Source organism: Oncorhynchus kisutch, linkage group LG15, assembly GCF_002021735.2.
Source record: "Oncorhynchus kisutch isolate 150728-3 linkage group LG15, Okis_V2, whole genome shotgun sequence".
Classification (NCBI taxonomy): domain Eukaryota; kingdom Metazoa; phylum Chordata; class Actinopteri; order Salmoniformes; family Salmonidae; genus Oncorhynchus; species Oncorhynchus kisutch.
Window position 1 is genome coordinate 68856175 of NC_034188.2, and position 15001 is coordinate 68871175.

Consider the following 15001-nt stretch of genomic DNA (forward strand, 5'->3'; position numbering starts at 1 on the left):
TCTCATCATCTTTGTATCAAACAGTGGGGTCGGGCTGTGACCAAAGCCTCAAATTTATCCTGAGAAAAATTGCATAATCAACAGTTATTGTCCAGTCGCAGCATTCTACAACAGGCACCAAAACAATGAGAGAAGAGGGGGTCATCCTGGATAATCTTGTAAATTAGTAAGCAAAGACAACAAACCACAAAATCCACTTGTCAAGGCAAAACCGCTTAAGCTCGTGCAATGAATACTTAATGCTAATAACCTAGCCTGCTCCTATTACACCGGAACATCCACACACTGCCACCGGCATCCCAGCTAGCCTACCGGTAAACCAGCTAATCTGTGCCGTGCTGTAGCTGCTCTGTGAGCAAACATACCGCTGCAGACAGCCATCGACAAAATCAAGAGCAGACATTAAATATAGCTGTTACCTGCAGAGGAGACAGGACATTCCATGTCCTCTAAAGCTGGGTACAGACCGTTTACCCCCCAGCAGCAGTAGCCAGGTATTACAAGCAGAGAGAAAAGAGGAGCATGCAGGACAAATCCCATAAGGTCAAACGTAAGGTTCCTATACGGAGCAGTACACAGAGAAATAGCGCAGGAAAAACTGTAGAGAAAAAGAGCAGTGAGGAGAGGGAAGGAGAAGAGAGTGAGATAGGAAAGGGAGAGTAGAATGTTGTAGTCTACCGTAGATACTATAGAAGAAAGAGAGAAATAAAGAGTTAAAAAGGGGGTATTCCAACAGCACCAGCTCAGGCTGATGATTTTTCAATAATGGTTAATACTCTGTATTTCATTTATTTCAAAGCCATTATCACAGCTTTAAGCTTCCTCACAGTCAATTTGGCTGCGATTTGTTTGAATGTCTAATCTTTTTCTTTCACCACTAAACCACAGTATGACAAATCCATTTTCATTACAAAAATGCAGCATTTGAAAGAGGCAAATATGACAGGTGTCTTTGGAAGCTTCAAACAGCCCTTCCTCTCTCCAGAATGAGCTACAGGCCATTGAGTTCCTCCTGATGTGGTATCTCATAGCTGAGGTATGATCCTCTCTCTCGCCAGGCCAGCAGGTAGGCAGGCAGGCAGTCAGGCAGGCAGGCAGGCAGGCAGGCAGGCAGGCAGGCAGGCAGGCACCATGCTCTGCTCTATCTAATTTACTTCCCATGCCTGACATTTGTGCTCCCTGAGAACACTTCAGTATATCCCCACCGCTGAGGTAATATAGAGCTGGAGCCGCAGCCATCCACCCACTTACACACAGCCCAAGAGAGGGAGAGGTAGGTTCCCACATTAAGGAAAAGTATGTTCTCACTCACATTTGAAGCACTGTCACTAACATGTGAATTACAAATGCTAGCATATTTAGCATGCTTAATTACCACAGGTCACTCACTCAGTGAAGAGAACATCAAGTGCCTTGAATCCTTACCTTATCACAAATTGAAAGGATTACAAATGACTAAACGGAAGACTGACATGCCCCAAAGAAGAACATGTTCATTGGACTCATTACCAACAACATGGAAAATGCATCTAAATGGTCAATAATGGGTGTTACAATCCAGATGCAGCAGTGCTGAGGACCAACTGCCATCTAGTGGTGAAAAAGCAGCAGTATAAGGAGCAGACGGAGAATACAGTCATTTGAGCATCCTGATTCATACCGTCAGCGCTCTCCCCTTGCTTTCATCAAACCAGACAAACAATTAAATACTTTTGCATATATACAAAACGTAGAATACAAAACACACAGAATACACATACAAGTAAATTCAGAATATTCTTATATTTACCTCTCCTCTAGGTTGAAGGGAGTCAGGGAGCGAGTGGAGTCATCGTCATGGCTACTCTGCTGGCTGCTCTGCTGGCTGCTGGGTGACAGGACACAACAGAGAGGAACACATGTCAGTCACACATAAATACACACTCACACTATAAATCCAGTGAAAACATACGATGTGGCCCTACCCACTCCTTCAGGTACATTCAAAGAGAATTTCACTGCTACGGTGATTCTGTGTCCTGAGAATGCAAACTTCAGTACGTGTAATACCACAGTATATATACACACACACCTCTTAGTTATACCCACTAGATGGCCCTACAAAACACTGATCATGAATCATACAAGAAGTTCACCTATACTGTGGCACTTAAGAGAATCCCACCAGTCCTGCTATGCTGCTTGGCTACCCATTCGATCTCTGTGTGAAGTACTGATTTGATTCCCAGTTGGAGGTATATTAAGTCCATCCAGAAACTTTGAAGACATACAGGTAACTGCCAAAATAAAGGAAACACCAACATAAATTGTCTTAATAGGGTATTGCCCATCACAAGCTGCCAGAACAGCTTCAATGCGCCTTGTCATAGATTCTACAAATGTCTGGAACTCTATCGGAGAGATGGGACACCATTCTTCCACTAAAGACTCCATCATTTGATGTTTTGTTGATGGAAAACACTGTCTCAGGCGCCACTCCAGAATCTACCATAAGTGTTCAATTGAACACACACACTTTAAACCTCTTGTGCTCTTTTGAGACACCTCTTTTAAAGTCACTGAGGTCTCTTCTTCTAGTCATGGTAGCAAAAATAATTGGCAACTGGGCATTGTTATACATGGCTCTAAGCATGATGAGATGTTAATTGATTAATTAACTCAGGAACAACACCTGTGTGGAAGCACCTGCTTTCAATATACTTTGCATCCTTCATTTACTTGAGTGTTTCCTTTATTTTGGCAGTTACCTGTAGGTAGCTGACATGGAGAAATGGTCAGACATCTGAGGATGATCACTTTCAAACATATCTGACATTACCTTTAACATGATCATAAAGGGAAGTTTTTAACATAATACATTTGCATAAGACAGATGTTCAGAATTATCCAAAGAGAAGCTGAGAGCTATCGTTCCTCCAGTCTTATTCATGGTATTAAAAAGTAAAGTCATTGGTGAAATATTTTTTGTTCATCATGTTGCCTCTGAGGAACCAGTTTAAAACTGCAGACTAGGCTAAACAATGCTTCAGTGAAGAACAGTCAATCATTACGTGTTTGGAGACCTTGTGAAATGGTGGTTGTGTCCATGACTCCAGAGGTTTTTAGAGAGGGCCTTTCTTTTGCTTAGGTAATATGCCCCACTGTCAACTTAGGTTCTGTGGTTTCTCAACTGGCGCGCCAGACAGTGAAGCTCTGCCTAAGTTTTCCAGGTAGTTATCAAGGTTGTTTTGAGGGTTGGAGGGAGATGTGTACCCAAGTGAAACATTCAGCAATGTCTGGATTGCACCTGCTCTACAAGAAATCAGGTGTAGGTTTTTAGTAAACTCACTGCTCTGAGTTTGTGTGCATGTGTGTGTTGGTTAGACTTTATGCAAGTGTATGGAGTGTATATGCTGCACAACTGTTCATGCCTCTTTCAGAACACAAGCAATGAATGTTGGAGGTGGCACGAGGCCTCACTAAATCATTAATAACTCATACACAATTGATTCACTATGTGCTTAAAACATGATAGTTACTGTGAATTTAGAGAGCACTGGCATTACAGACGACTTAGAGGCAGCCAGAGTAGTGGTAATGGGGTTCTCTCTGGGCTTTGAATTCTTTCCAAAGCAATTGCTTTTCAGGATGGGTTTCTGAGAGACAATCCAAACAAAATTGAGGACTTTAATAGACTATTAGACAACCATATCTCCTATTATGTTATCTATATAAGTATCAACAGTGGTTGATTCGCAAGAAATAGCCACTTACAAAAAACGTGAGCAGGGTTAACATTTGTCATTCACCAAATATAAACTTGACATAACTGTATTGCATTATGCAGATTGAACACTAACCATTACTTGTTAAACTGTCACGATAAGTTCCATTGTAACTACAGTAAGTTACTCACACTAACCAATGGGTCAATTTGATGTATAACTAGATTACTTATCTAAAACTGTAACAAATCTTTATTGGATGTCATACAGTACAAATGGATCAGTTTTGATATCTGGATCAGTTTTGATATCTGGATCAGTTTTGATATCTGGATCAGTTTTGATATCTGGATCAGTTTTGATATCTGGATCAGTTTTGATATCTGGATCAGTTTTGATATCTGGATCAGTTTTGATATCTGGATCAGTTTTGATATCTGGTAAGACACTTAAAGACCCAACTCCAATATATTCTCCTAACAGAGTCGTCCCTTGTGTCAGAGATTGGAAATATCTGACCTAAGTCTGCTTCAAGATTAAAAGTGTCTGATTGAAAAAAAGTGTCATACCATGTCTGACTGTCTCACTTTCAATCTTACTGCTGCATGAAATAATTATATACAATCCACACTGGGATTTTCATACAAACTGGAATATATTTGCCATTGAAACAGTTGAAACTCTAGACAGACAACAGTACATCTAAGACAACTTCAGACCCTATCAAACATGTTTTAGGCAATGATTAGAAACACTGTTTTGAGTCAGACAAAGTGCACATTGTAGTGTATTGTCTTGTCGTACAGAAATTCAGCCAATTCCTAAGGAATAGGGCCTAAACAATGGCCAAGTATTTACCCTTGGTACAGCCTATAGCATTATCAGTAATTAAGGTACTGTACTCACAGCATGTTGGATGGGTGTTCTCTGTGAAGTCCAGCTAAAAAGTGCTTAGAATGTCCAGAGTGGTCCATAAGTCACACAAGCCAGTTTAACTATTAATGCCGCCGTACCATGTTTATTAACTGACTAAATACACAGCTAGGTGGCACTTGAGCTTGGACTAAAGCTGTACCTGTAGCCGTAGAATCTAGAGTCATACATTCCTTCAGGTTACAATCCTTACCTTATGAAACAGACAGCTCATAGTCACATTTTTATACACACAATAGTAACACACCCTTGAGTAAGAATGTAACAATAAAACAATACTTCCTCTGTAACAGATTTACTTTTTGCAATGTTGAAATGACTGAGTTCAGGGAATACAATACAATTTAAGGGTTTTGCCCTGCTTGTTAAAGAGCTAACGTACGCTAACGAGTCATTTTTTTGCGTCATCACTGCAAGTTATCATGCCTCTGAAAGCTGCCACTTTCAAGGAGTGGCACACTAATCCGGATGCTTATAAGAAATCTTGCTATTCCCTCAGACAGACCATCAAAACAGGCAAAGTGTCAATACAGGACTAAGATTGAATCCTACTACACCGGCTCGGACGCTCGTCGGATGTGGCAGGGCTTGAAAAACATTACGGACTACAAAGGGAAACCCAGCCGTGAGCTGCCAAGTGATGCAAGCCTACCAGATGAGCTAAATGTATTTTATGCTCGCTTCGAGGCAAGCCACACTGAAGCATGCACAAGAGCATAAGTTCCAGACAACTGTGTGATCAGGCTCTCTGTAGCCAATGTGAGCAAGACCTTTAAACAGGTCAACATTCAGAAAGCCGCGGAGCCAGATGGATTACCAGGACCTGTACTCAAAGCATGCGCTGACCAACTGGCAAATGTCTTCATTGACATTTTCAACCGCTCCCTGACCGAGTCTGTAATACCTACATGTTTAAAACCGACCACCATAGTCCATGTGCCCAAGAAAGCAAAGGTAACCTGCCTAAATTATTACCGTCCGTAGCACTCACGTCGGTAGCCATGAAGTGCTTTGAAAGGCTGGTCATGGCTCACATTAACACAATAATGCCAGAAACTCTAGACCCACTCCAATTCGCATACCACCCCAACAGATCCACAGATGACAATCGCACTCCACACTGCCCTTTCCCACCTGGACAAAAGGAACACATATGTGAGAATGCTGTTCAATGTCTACAGCTCAGCATTCAACACCATAGTGCCCATAAAGCTCATCACTAAGCTAAGAACCCTGGGACTAAACACCTCCCTCTGCAACTGGATCCTGGACTTCCTGACGGGCCGCCCAAGGTGGTAAGGGTAGGCAACAACACATCTGCCATGCTGATCCTCAACACTGGGGCCCTTCAGGGGTGTGTGCTTAATCTCCTCCTGTACTCCCTGTTCACCCACGACTGTGTGGCCAAGCACGACTCCAACACCATCATTAAGTTTGCTAACGACACAACAGTGGTAGGCCTGATCACCGATAACGCTGAGATAGCCTATAGGGAGGAGGTCAGAGACCTGGCAGTGTGGTGCCAGGACAACAACCTCTCCCTCAATGTGAGCAAGACAAAGGAGCTGATCGTGGACTATAGGAAAAGGCGGGCCGAACAGGCCCCCATTAACATCGACGGGGCTGAAGTGGAGCGGATCGAGAGTTTCAAGTTCCTTGGTGTCCACATCACCAACGAACTATCATGGTCCAAACACACCAAGACAGTTGTGAAGAAGTCATGACAACACCTTTTCCCCCTCAGCAGACTGAAAAGAGTTGTCATGGGTACCCAGATCCTCAAAAAGTTTGACAGCTGCACCATCGAGAGCATCCTGACCGGTTGCGACACCGCCTGGTATGGCAACTGCTTGGCATCTGACCGCAGGGCACTACAGAGGGTAGTGCGTATGGCCCAGTACACCCCTGGGGCCAAGCTTCCTGACATCCAGGACCGATATACTAGGTGGTCTGAAAGGAAGGCTCCAGTCATCCAGGTCATAGACTGTTTTCTCTGCTACCGCACGGCAAGCAGTGCCAGAGTGCCAAATCTAGGACCAAAAGGCTCCTTAACAGCTTCTACCCCCAAGCCATAAAACTGCTGAACAATTAATCAAATGGCCACCCAGCCTATTTACATTGCCTCCTTTACAAATGACCTCAACTAATCTGTACCCCCACACAGTGACTCGATACTGGTACCCCCAGCATATTTCCTCGTTATTGTTTGTGTTACTTATTTTTTAAACTTTCATTAGTAAATATTTTCATAACTTTATTTATTGAACTGCATTGTTGGTTAGGGGCTTGTAAGTAAGCATGTCACGGTAAGGTCTACTACACCTGTTGTATTCGGCACATGTGACAAATACAATTTGATTTGATTTTTTGTGGTAACAGGGACAATTACAACACAAGTAATGCTTATTGCATTGCTTTCAAGTACACTGAAAATGGCCTTGAACCAGATGTGACTACAATGGCTTCACCTGAGGCTTGCTACAGACAGAACCTCACTGCAAACAAGGAAACCTGGAACTTGTAATTTATTGGTGTGCAAAGGCTAGAATGACAGACCATCCATTTTCAGGGATATACAGTGGGAGTGAATAATGCATGAAGTAAATGTATTGTGGTGTTGCGACTGCGAGAGGCTGCACATATAATCTCTAACATGGCCATCGTATTGTAACGGAAAGCCAGCCAGTGGACGTAGAGCTTCCAGCAGACCATCCTCCACCTTCCCTCACTACACTACATTACCTGGGCAAGAAGCAGTGCCTTGTTCCCATCAAGGCTGCTCTGACCATGCACTTACACACCCTGCTGGCAGTGACAGCCCCCATTGCACTACATTGTAAATCATAGCAATACAAAGAATGGGAGGGGAACGCTGGAGCCAGCGCAGCATATGACAAACAGGCATCAAATGTGGGTCTGGATCAACGGCACAGCCCTGAAATAAGTGCTGTCATTTGTCACAGCTTCTTTTATGAATGCTTAATTCATAGCTGTGTGCTGCAGAGGCAGTCAGAAGCAGTGGTTCCCTTAAGGCTACAAGAGAGCAGATGGAGAAAAATGTCAATATCTCGTTATGTTCGCTAGCTGTGTCGCCGCTACCCAACAAGATGAAAATAGCTTGGGTCTTCAATACTGCCAGCCAAATAAATAATTGATGATGGGATTATTAATATTGAGTTGTGGTGGCTTATGTAACACATACGCCCACTGTTAGTCTTTTCAGTCTTCATCCATCAGTTCCCTCACAGCAAAACAGACCAAGACAGGACTATTCAGCAGCAGAAAGGAATACTGTATGTGTATGTGAACCATTGACTGATAATACGGTGTGAACAAACTGGTTTTGCATCCCTTGAGGGGGATATAGATGTGATTAGTCTGAAATGGTAATGGTCCAGTTTAGAGGTCGACCGATTATGATTTTTCAACGCCGATACCGATTATTGGAGGACCAAAAAAAGCCGATAACGATTAAATTGGCCAATTTGTATTTATTTCTTTATTTGTAATAATGACAATTACAACAATACTGAATGAACACTTATTTTAACTTAATATAATACATCAATAAAGTCAATTTAGCCTCAAATAAATAATGAAACATGTTCAATTTGGTTTAAATAATGCAAAAACAAAGTGTTGTAGAAGAAAGTAAAAGTGCAATATGTGCCATGTAAGAAAGCTAATGTTTAAGTTCCTTGCTCAGAACATGAGAACATATGAAGGCTGGTGGTTCCTTTAAACACGAGTCTTCAATATTCCCAGGTAAGAAGTTTTAGGTTGTAGTTATTATAGGAATTATAGGACTATTTCTCTCTCTACCATGTGTATTTCATATACCTTTGACTATTGGATGTTCTTATAGGCACTTTAGTATTGCCAGTGTAACAGTATAGCTTTCGTCCCTCTCCTCGCTCCTGGGCTCGAACCAGCAACGCATCGACAACAGCCACCCTCGAAGCAGCGTTACCCATCGCTCCACAAAAGCAGAGCAATGGGAACAACCACTCCAAGTCTCAGAGCGAGTGACGTTTGAAACGCTATTAGCGCGCACCCCGCTAACTAGCTAGCCATTTCACATCGGTTACACTAGCCTAATCTCGGGAGTTGATTGGCTTGAAGTCATAAACAGCTGCTGGCAAACGCACGAAAGTGCTGTTTGAATGAATGCTTACGAGCCTGCTGGTGTCTACCATCGCTCAGTCAGACTGCGCTATCAAATCATAGGATTAGTTATAACATGATAACACACAGAAATACGAGCCTTAGGTCATTAATATGGTCGAATCCGGAAACTATCATCTCGAAATCAAGACGTTTATTCTTTCAGTGAAATACGGAACCGTTCCGTATTTAATCTAATGGGTGGCATCCATAAGTCTAAATATTCCTGTTACATTGCACAACCTTCAATGTTATGTCATAAGTAGGTAGAATTCTGGCAAATTAGGCGGCCCAAACTGTTGCATATACACTGACTCTGCGTGCAATGAATGCAAGAGAAGTGACACAATTTCACCTGGATAATATTGCCTGCTAACCTGGATTTCTTTTAGCTAAATATGCAGGTTTAAAAATATATACCTCTGTGTATTGATTTTAAGAAAGGCATTGATGTTTATGGTTAGGTACACAGTGGAGCAACGATACGCACCTCATCGATTATATGCAACGCAGGACGCGCTAGATAAACTAGTAATATCATCAACCATGTGTAGTTAACGCTTGATTGATGAATTGTTTTTTTACAAGATAAGTTCAATGCTAGCTAGCAACTTACCTTGGCTTACTGCATTCGCGTAACAGGCAGTCTCCTCATGGAGTGCAATGAGAGGCAGGTGGTTAGAGCGTTGGACTGCCCTGAGGCAGTTAACCCACCGTTCCTAGGCCGTCATTGAAAATAAGAATGTGTTAACTGACTTGCCTAGTTAAATAAAGATTAAATAAAAGGTGTAAAAAAAAAAAAATGTAAGTACAAAAATACCGATTTCCGATTGTTATGAAAACTTGAAATCGTCCCTAATTAATCGGCCATTCTGATTAATCGGTCAACCTCTAGTCCAGTTATTTTATCTTGAGAGCTGATAGGGTTATGCACACATGCCTCTAGGTAAAATATATGTTTTCAGTCAAATGGCATGGATATGTTGTAATCACCCTCTATGTCTACCATCTGCTGCTACCATCTCTGCTCCCTGCTGGGGGAGAGGGAGAAAATAAATCCCAGCAGAACTAGTACCTCCTCCATTCCCATGAACATGACAAGAACACAGTCTGCACTGCAGGTTCTCATCTAATTGTGTAATTTGCTGACAAATCCAATTTTATGAATCACATGCTTTGTAGACAAACAGTGAAATAAATGCTTGACGTTAGTGTGCGTGTGTGTTACTCCAGTGTAAACCTCCCACTGGGCACACACTGGTTGAATCAATGCCGTTTCCACGTAATTTCAATGAAATTACATTGAACAAATGTGGAATAGACGTTGAATTAACGTTTGTGCCAAGTGGGCTGTCTAATCTTTGTAAACTAAGGATGCAACTCTACCGGGGCTAAACTTTAACCTAAACATTGAAAACTTTAACTGTTAACTGCACAGCATGCGCTCTGGTACCGCTTGCCGTGTGGTAGCAGAGAGAACAGTCTACGACTTGGGTGGCTTCAAATCATTTTAGGGCCTTCCTCTGACCCCACCTGTATAGAGGTCCTGGATGGCAGGAATCTTCGCCCCAGTGATGTACTGGGCCGTACGCACTACACTCTGTAGTAGAGGTCGACCGATTAAATCGGATTAATTAGGGCCGATTTCAAGTTTTCATAACAATCGGAAATCAGTATTTTTGGGTGCCGATATTTTATTTTGACATTTTTTTACACCTTTATTTAATCTTTATTTAACTAGGCAAGTCAGTTAAGAACACATTCTTATTTTCAATGACGACCTCGGAACGGTGGGTTAACTGCCTCGTTCAGGGGCAGAAAGACATATTTTGACCTTGTCTGTTCGGGGGATAATGACCTGCCTCTCTCTCGTTGCACTCCACAAGGAGACTGCCTGTTACACAAATGCAGTAAGCCAAGGTAAGTTGCTAGCTAGCATTAAACTGATCTTATAAAAATCAATCAATCTACACATGGTTGATAATATTACTAGATATTATCTAGCATGTCCTGTGTTGCATATAATCTGACTGAGCATACATGCATACAAGTATCTAAGTAGCAGGCGCGTAAACATTCATTCAAACAGCACTTTCGTGCGTTTTGCCAGCAGCTCTTTGTTGTGCATCAAGCATTGCGCTGTTTATGACTTCAAACTTATCAACTCCCGAGATGAGGCTGGTGTGACCGAAGTGAAATGGCTGGCTAGTTAGCGCGCACTAATAGCATTTCAAACTTCACTCGCTCTGATCCTTGGGGTGGTTGTTTCCCTTGCTCTGCATGGGTGGCTGCATGGGTGCATGGGTGGCTGTTGTCGTTGTGTTGCTGGTTCAAGCCCAGGGAGGACTGAGGAGAGGGACGAAAGCTATACTGTTACACTGGCAATACTAAAGTGCCTATAAGAACATCCAATAGTCAAAGGTTAATTAAATACAAATGGTATAGAGGGAAATAGTCCTGTAATAACTACAACCTAAAACTTCTTACCTGGGAATATTGAAGACTCATGTTAAAAGGAACCACCAGCTTTCATATGTTCTCATGTTCTGAGCAAGGAACTGAAACGTTAGCTTTCTTACATAGCACATATTGCACTTTTACGTTCTTCTCCAACACTTTGATTTTGCATTATTTAAACCAAATTGAACATGTTTGATTATCTACTTGAGGCTAAATAGATTTTATTGATGTATTATATTAAGTTAAAATAAGTGTAAATTCAGTATTGTTGTAATTGTCATTATTACAAACACATTTTTTAAAATAAAAATCTGCCGTTTAATCAGTGTCGGCTTTTTTGGTCCTCCAATAATCGGCGTTGAAAAATCATAATCGGTTGACCTCTACTCTGTAGTGCCTTGTGGTTGGAGGCCGAGCAGTTGCCATAAAAGGCGGTGATGCAACCAGTTGCTCTCGATGGTGCAGCTGCATAACCTTTTGAGGGTGTGAGGACCCATGCCAAATAATTTCAGTCTCCTAAGGGGCTTTGTCGTTGTCGTTTCCTCTTCACCACTGTTTGTGTGATTGGACCATGACAGTTCATTGGTGATGTGGACACCAAGGAATTTGAAGTTTTCAACCTGCTCCACGACAAACCAGTTGATGAGAATTGGGGTGTGCTCGACCCTCCTTTTCCTGTAGTACATCTCCTTTGTCTTGATCACGTTGAGGGAGAGGTTGTTATCCTGGCACCACACAGGTCTCTGACCTCCTCCCTATTGGCTGTCACATCATTGTTGGTGATCAGGCCCACCACTCGTGTCGTCGGCAAAGTTAATTATGAGTCGTGCTTGGCCATGCAGTCATGGGTGAACAGGGAGTACAGGAGGCGACTGAGCATGCACCCCTGAGGGGCCCCCGTGTTGAGGATCAGCGTGGCAGATGTGATGTTACCTACCCTTACTATCTGGAGGAGGCCCATCAGGAAGTCCAGGATCCAGTTGCAGAGGGAGGTGTTAAATTGAATTAATTGGACATGATTTGGAAAGGCACACAACTGTCTATATAAGGTCACACAGTTGACAGTGCATTTCAGAGCAAAAATCAAGCCATGAAGTCGAAGGGATTGTCCGTAGAGCTCCGAGACAGGATTGTGTCGAAGCACAGATCTGGAGAAGGGTACCAAAAAAGTTTCCTGACACAAGAACAAGCCAGTTGATCAGAATATAAAATGGAGTGTCTGAAATTGCTGTCTGCCTAGACAGAAAAATACTTAGAAGTCAGATTTTACGGGACAGAAATTATGTTAATGCCCTTTGATTTTGTAGGGGTGTGAACGTTGAAACGTCAAAATGTTTAAAAGAAATTGGGACGTTAACATTAAAGGAATACTTTGGGATTTTTGGCAATGCAGCCCTTTATCTACTTCCCCAGAGTCATATAAACTCGTGGATACCATTTTTATATACTTGTCCAGTTAACCTGGCTATTATTCTAATGAGTGCTGCCCCCAAAGATGAGTCAATAACATTTTGGGGTGGCGCTCATTAGGATAATGATTGACTTCATAATGACTTGTGATCAAATCTGTACCCATCATAGACGTTTATGTTTCACAAGTTCGGACATCACAGCACAGTATATATAGTTCAGTACAGTAGAGTTCAGTAAAGTACAGTAGACTATAGTCAGTACAATACAGTAAATTATACTGTACTCTACCTCTGCTCTACTTTACTGTACAGTACAGTAATGTACTATATTTACCTGACCTATACCCTACTCTACTTGTGAAACAGACAGCTATGATTGGTTCAGATTTGGACTAACCAATTTTCAACATCCATGAACGTCTGGTGTCGGTCAGGGTTCAGTGAGTGTAAGGGCTACAGTAAATGGAAGGAGATTAATTTTACCAGAATTCAAAGCCTTTGCTTTTTCTTCATTTTTAGGCTGGAAAATGTTTGGAAAAATGTATATATATATAGACTAGCTTTCATTTGACACCAAATGTGCTCCTATGAACTTCACATCTGTGAAGTATATTGTTAATTGTGATATTGCTATGAGTATTTATCCTGCTACCAGACACTTTTAACCCTTTTTACATGTACATTCCTCCCTCAATCACTCCAGTACCCATGCACATTGTAACAGTACTGGCACGGCACTGACCTGTATAGAAGACCTGTATAGAAGACCTGTATCACTGCATTCTTGTTCTTTTCTTTTTGTGTTCTCTTGCATTTCACATTTGATTTCTTATCTATGTTACTACTTATATTGTACATTACTGGGAAAGAGCTCGGAAGTTAAGCATTTCACTGTAATGTTTTATACCTTTTGATCATGCTGGTCATTTATGAACACTTTAACATCTTGGCCATGTTCTGTTATAATCTCCACCCGGCACAGCCAGAAGAGGACCGGCCACCCCTCATAGCCTGGTTCCTCTAGGTTTCTTCCTAGGTTTTGGCCTTTCTAGGGAGTTTTTCATAGCCACTGTGCTTCTACACCTGCATTTCTTGCTGTTTGGGGTTTTAGGCTGGGCTTCTGTACAGCACTTTGAGATATCAGCTGATCTAAAAAGGGCTATATAAATACATTTGATACCTGCTGTATCATGTGCATGTAACAATACAACTTGAAACTAGTGCTCATGGGTCTTTTTATATGGAAATGCACATTAACCAAATCATTAGGCTGCAGTCAAACATTAATCCACTGACCCTATGTTCTCTAAATACGGCTATGTGCAGTTTCGCAAGGACTTTCAAGATTTTTTTCACCTCTAGGTCATGGTGCAGTTGAATGCTGTATTGAGGTGCTATAACAAAGCATTAGTTCCTTCCTCTTCGTGTGTAAAAAAACATCCTTCAGCTATAATGTTGAATACAATGGGCAGCAGACTGCTGCCTCACAATCATAAACCTTTAAATCTTATTCAATCTTACAGCTCAATAAAAAAATACATTCCAAAATGACAAAGACCTTGTTCTTTCTGTTAGTGTTAGTACTGGCCAAAACATTAGTGGACAGTGACAGCAGGCTTAAAGCAGCATGAAGGGTTTAAGGGGGAGACAGCAGGGAAGAAAGGAGAAGAGGTCTGGGTTTACATTTTGGGGGAGGTAATACCCCATACCAACCTGCTCTCGCTGCCGGTGTGCTCCTTCTTCTCTCTCACCCTCAGCCACTTGCGGAGCAGGAAGCGCTTGCGTCGGGGTGAGGCGCTGGGCGTAGAGAAATTGGACCAGGAGGCCCCATCCTCGTCGCTGGACCGGGTGATCTCGATGGAGGGCAGCTGCAGGTACTCCTTGGAGCCCGAGTTGGAGCGGGTGGAGGCTAGCCACCCCTTCACCAGCCTGCCCCTGTCCTTCTCCCTCTCACTGGGCGCGTTCTTCATGCGCCTCATCTTGAAGCGCTTGCGTCGTAGCGTTGGGGTGGACAAGCTTGACCACACAGGGTCATCTGAGACCCCGCCGTTCCCCCCATCCGAGTAGGCAGGGGCATCGCGGGGAACGCTCACCTGGAGTGATGGGGGCCGTAAGTTCTCGTTCATGGTCAAGGACAGTGGATATTGGAGGAGAAGTGCTGGCTGGCTCGCCGTTTTAGCAGTTGGCAGGCTTGCTGGGAGCTGTAGTTGGCGGAAGCTGAGGCGGTAGCTGGTTGTTGAGTCAGGTGCCAAGATGCTGCAACAGCACAGAGACACTTAAAAATCCAGGGTCGTCCTCATTTACTGATCTCTCATTTAGCCTTATATA

The 15001-nt window shown here is 42.6% G+C and overlaps 1 protein-coding gene across 1 annotated transcript in view; it reads right to left on the reverse strand.

The window, feature by feature from the left end:
* The window catches only part of LOC109905791 (protein Aster-B-like), a 122317-nt gene that overhangs the window by 80999 nt on the left and 26317 nt on the right, over positions 1-15001 (reverse strand). The window contains exons 4-5 of the mRNA XM_031791005.1: positions 14387-14929; positions 1790-1867 (exon numbers count right to left, since the gene is read on the reverse strand). Of these exons, the coding sequence (XP_031646865.1) occupies positions 1790-1867; positions 14387-14799 (491 nt within the window). The 5' untranslated portion in view covers positions 14800-14929. The remainder of the gene's footprint in view (positions 1-1789; positions 1868-14386; positions 14930-15001) is intronic.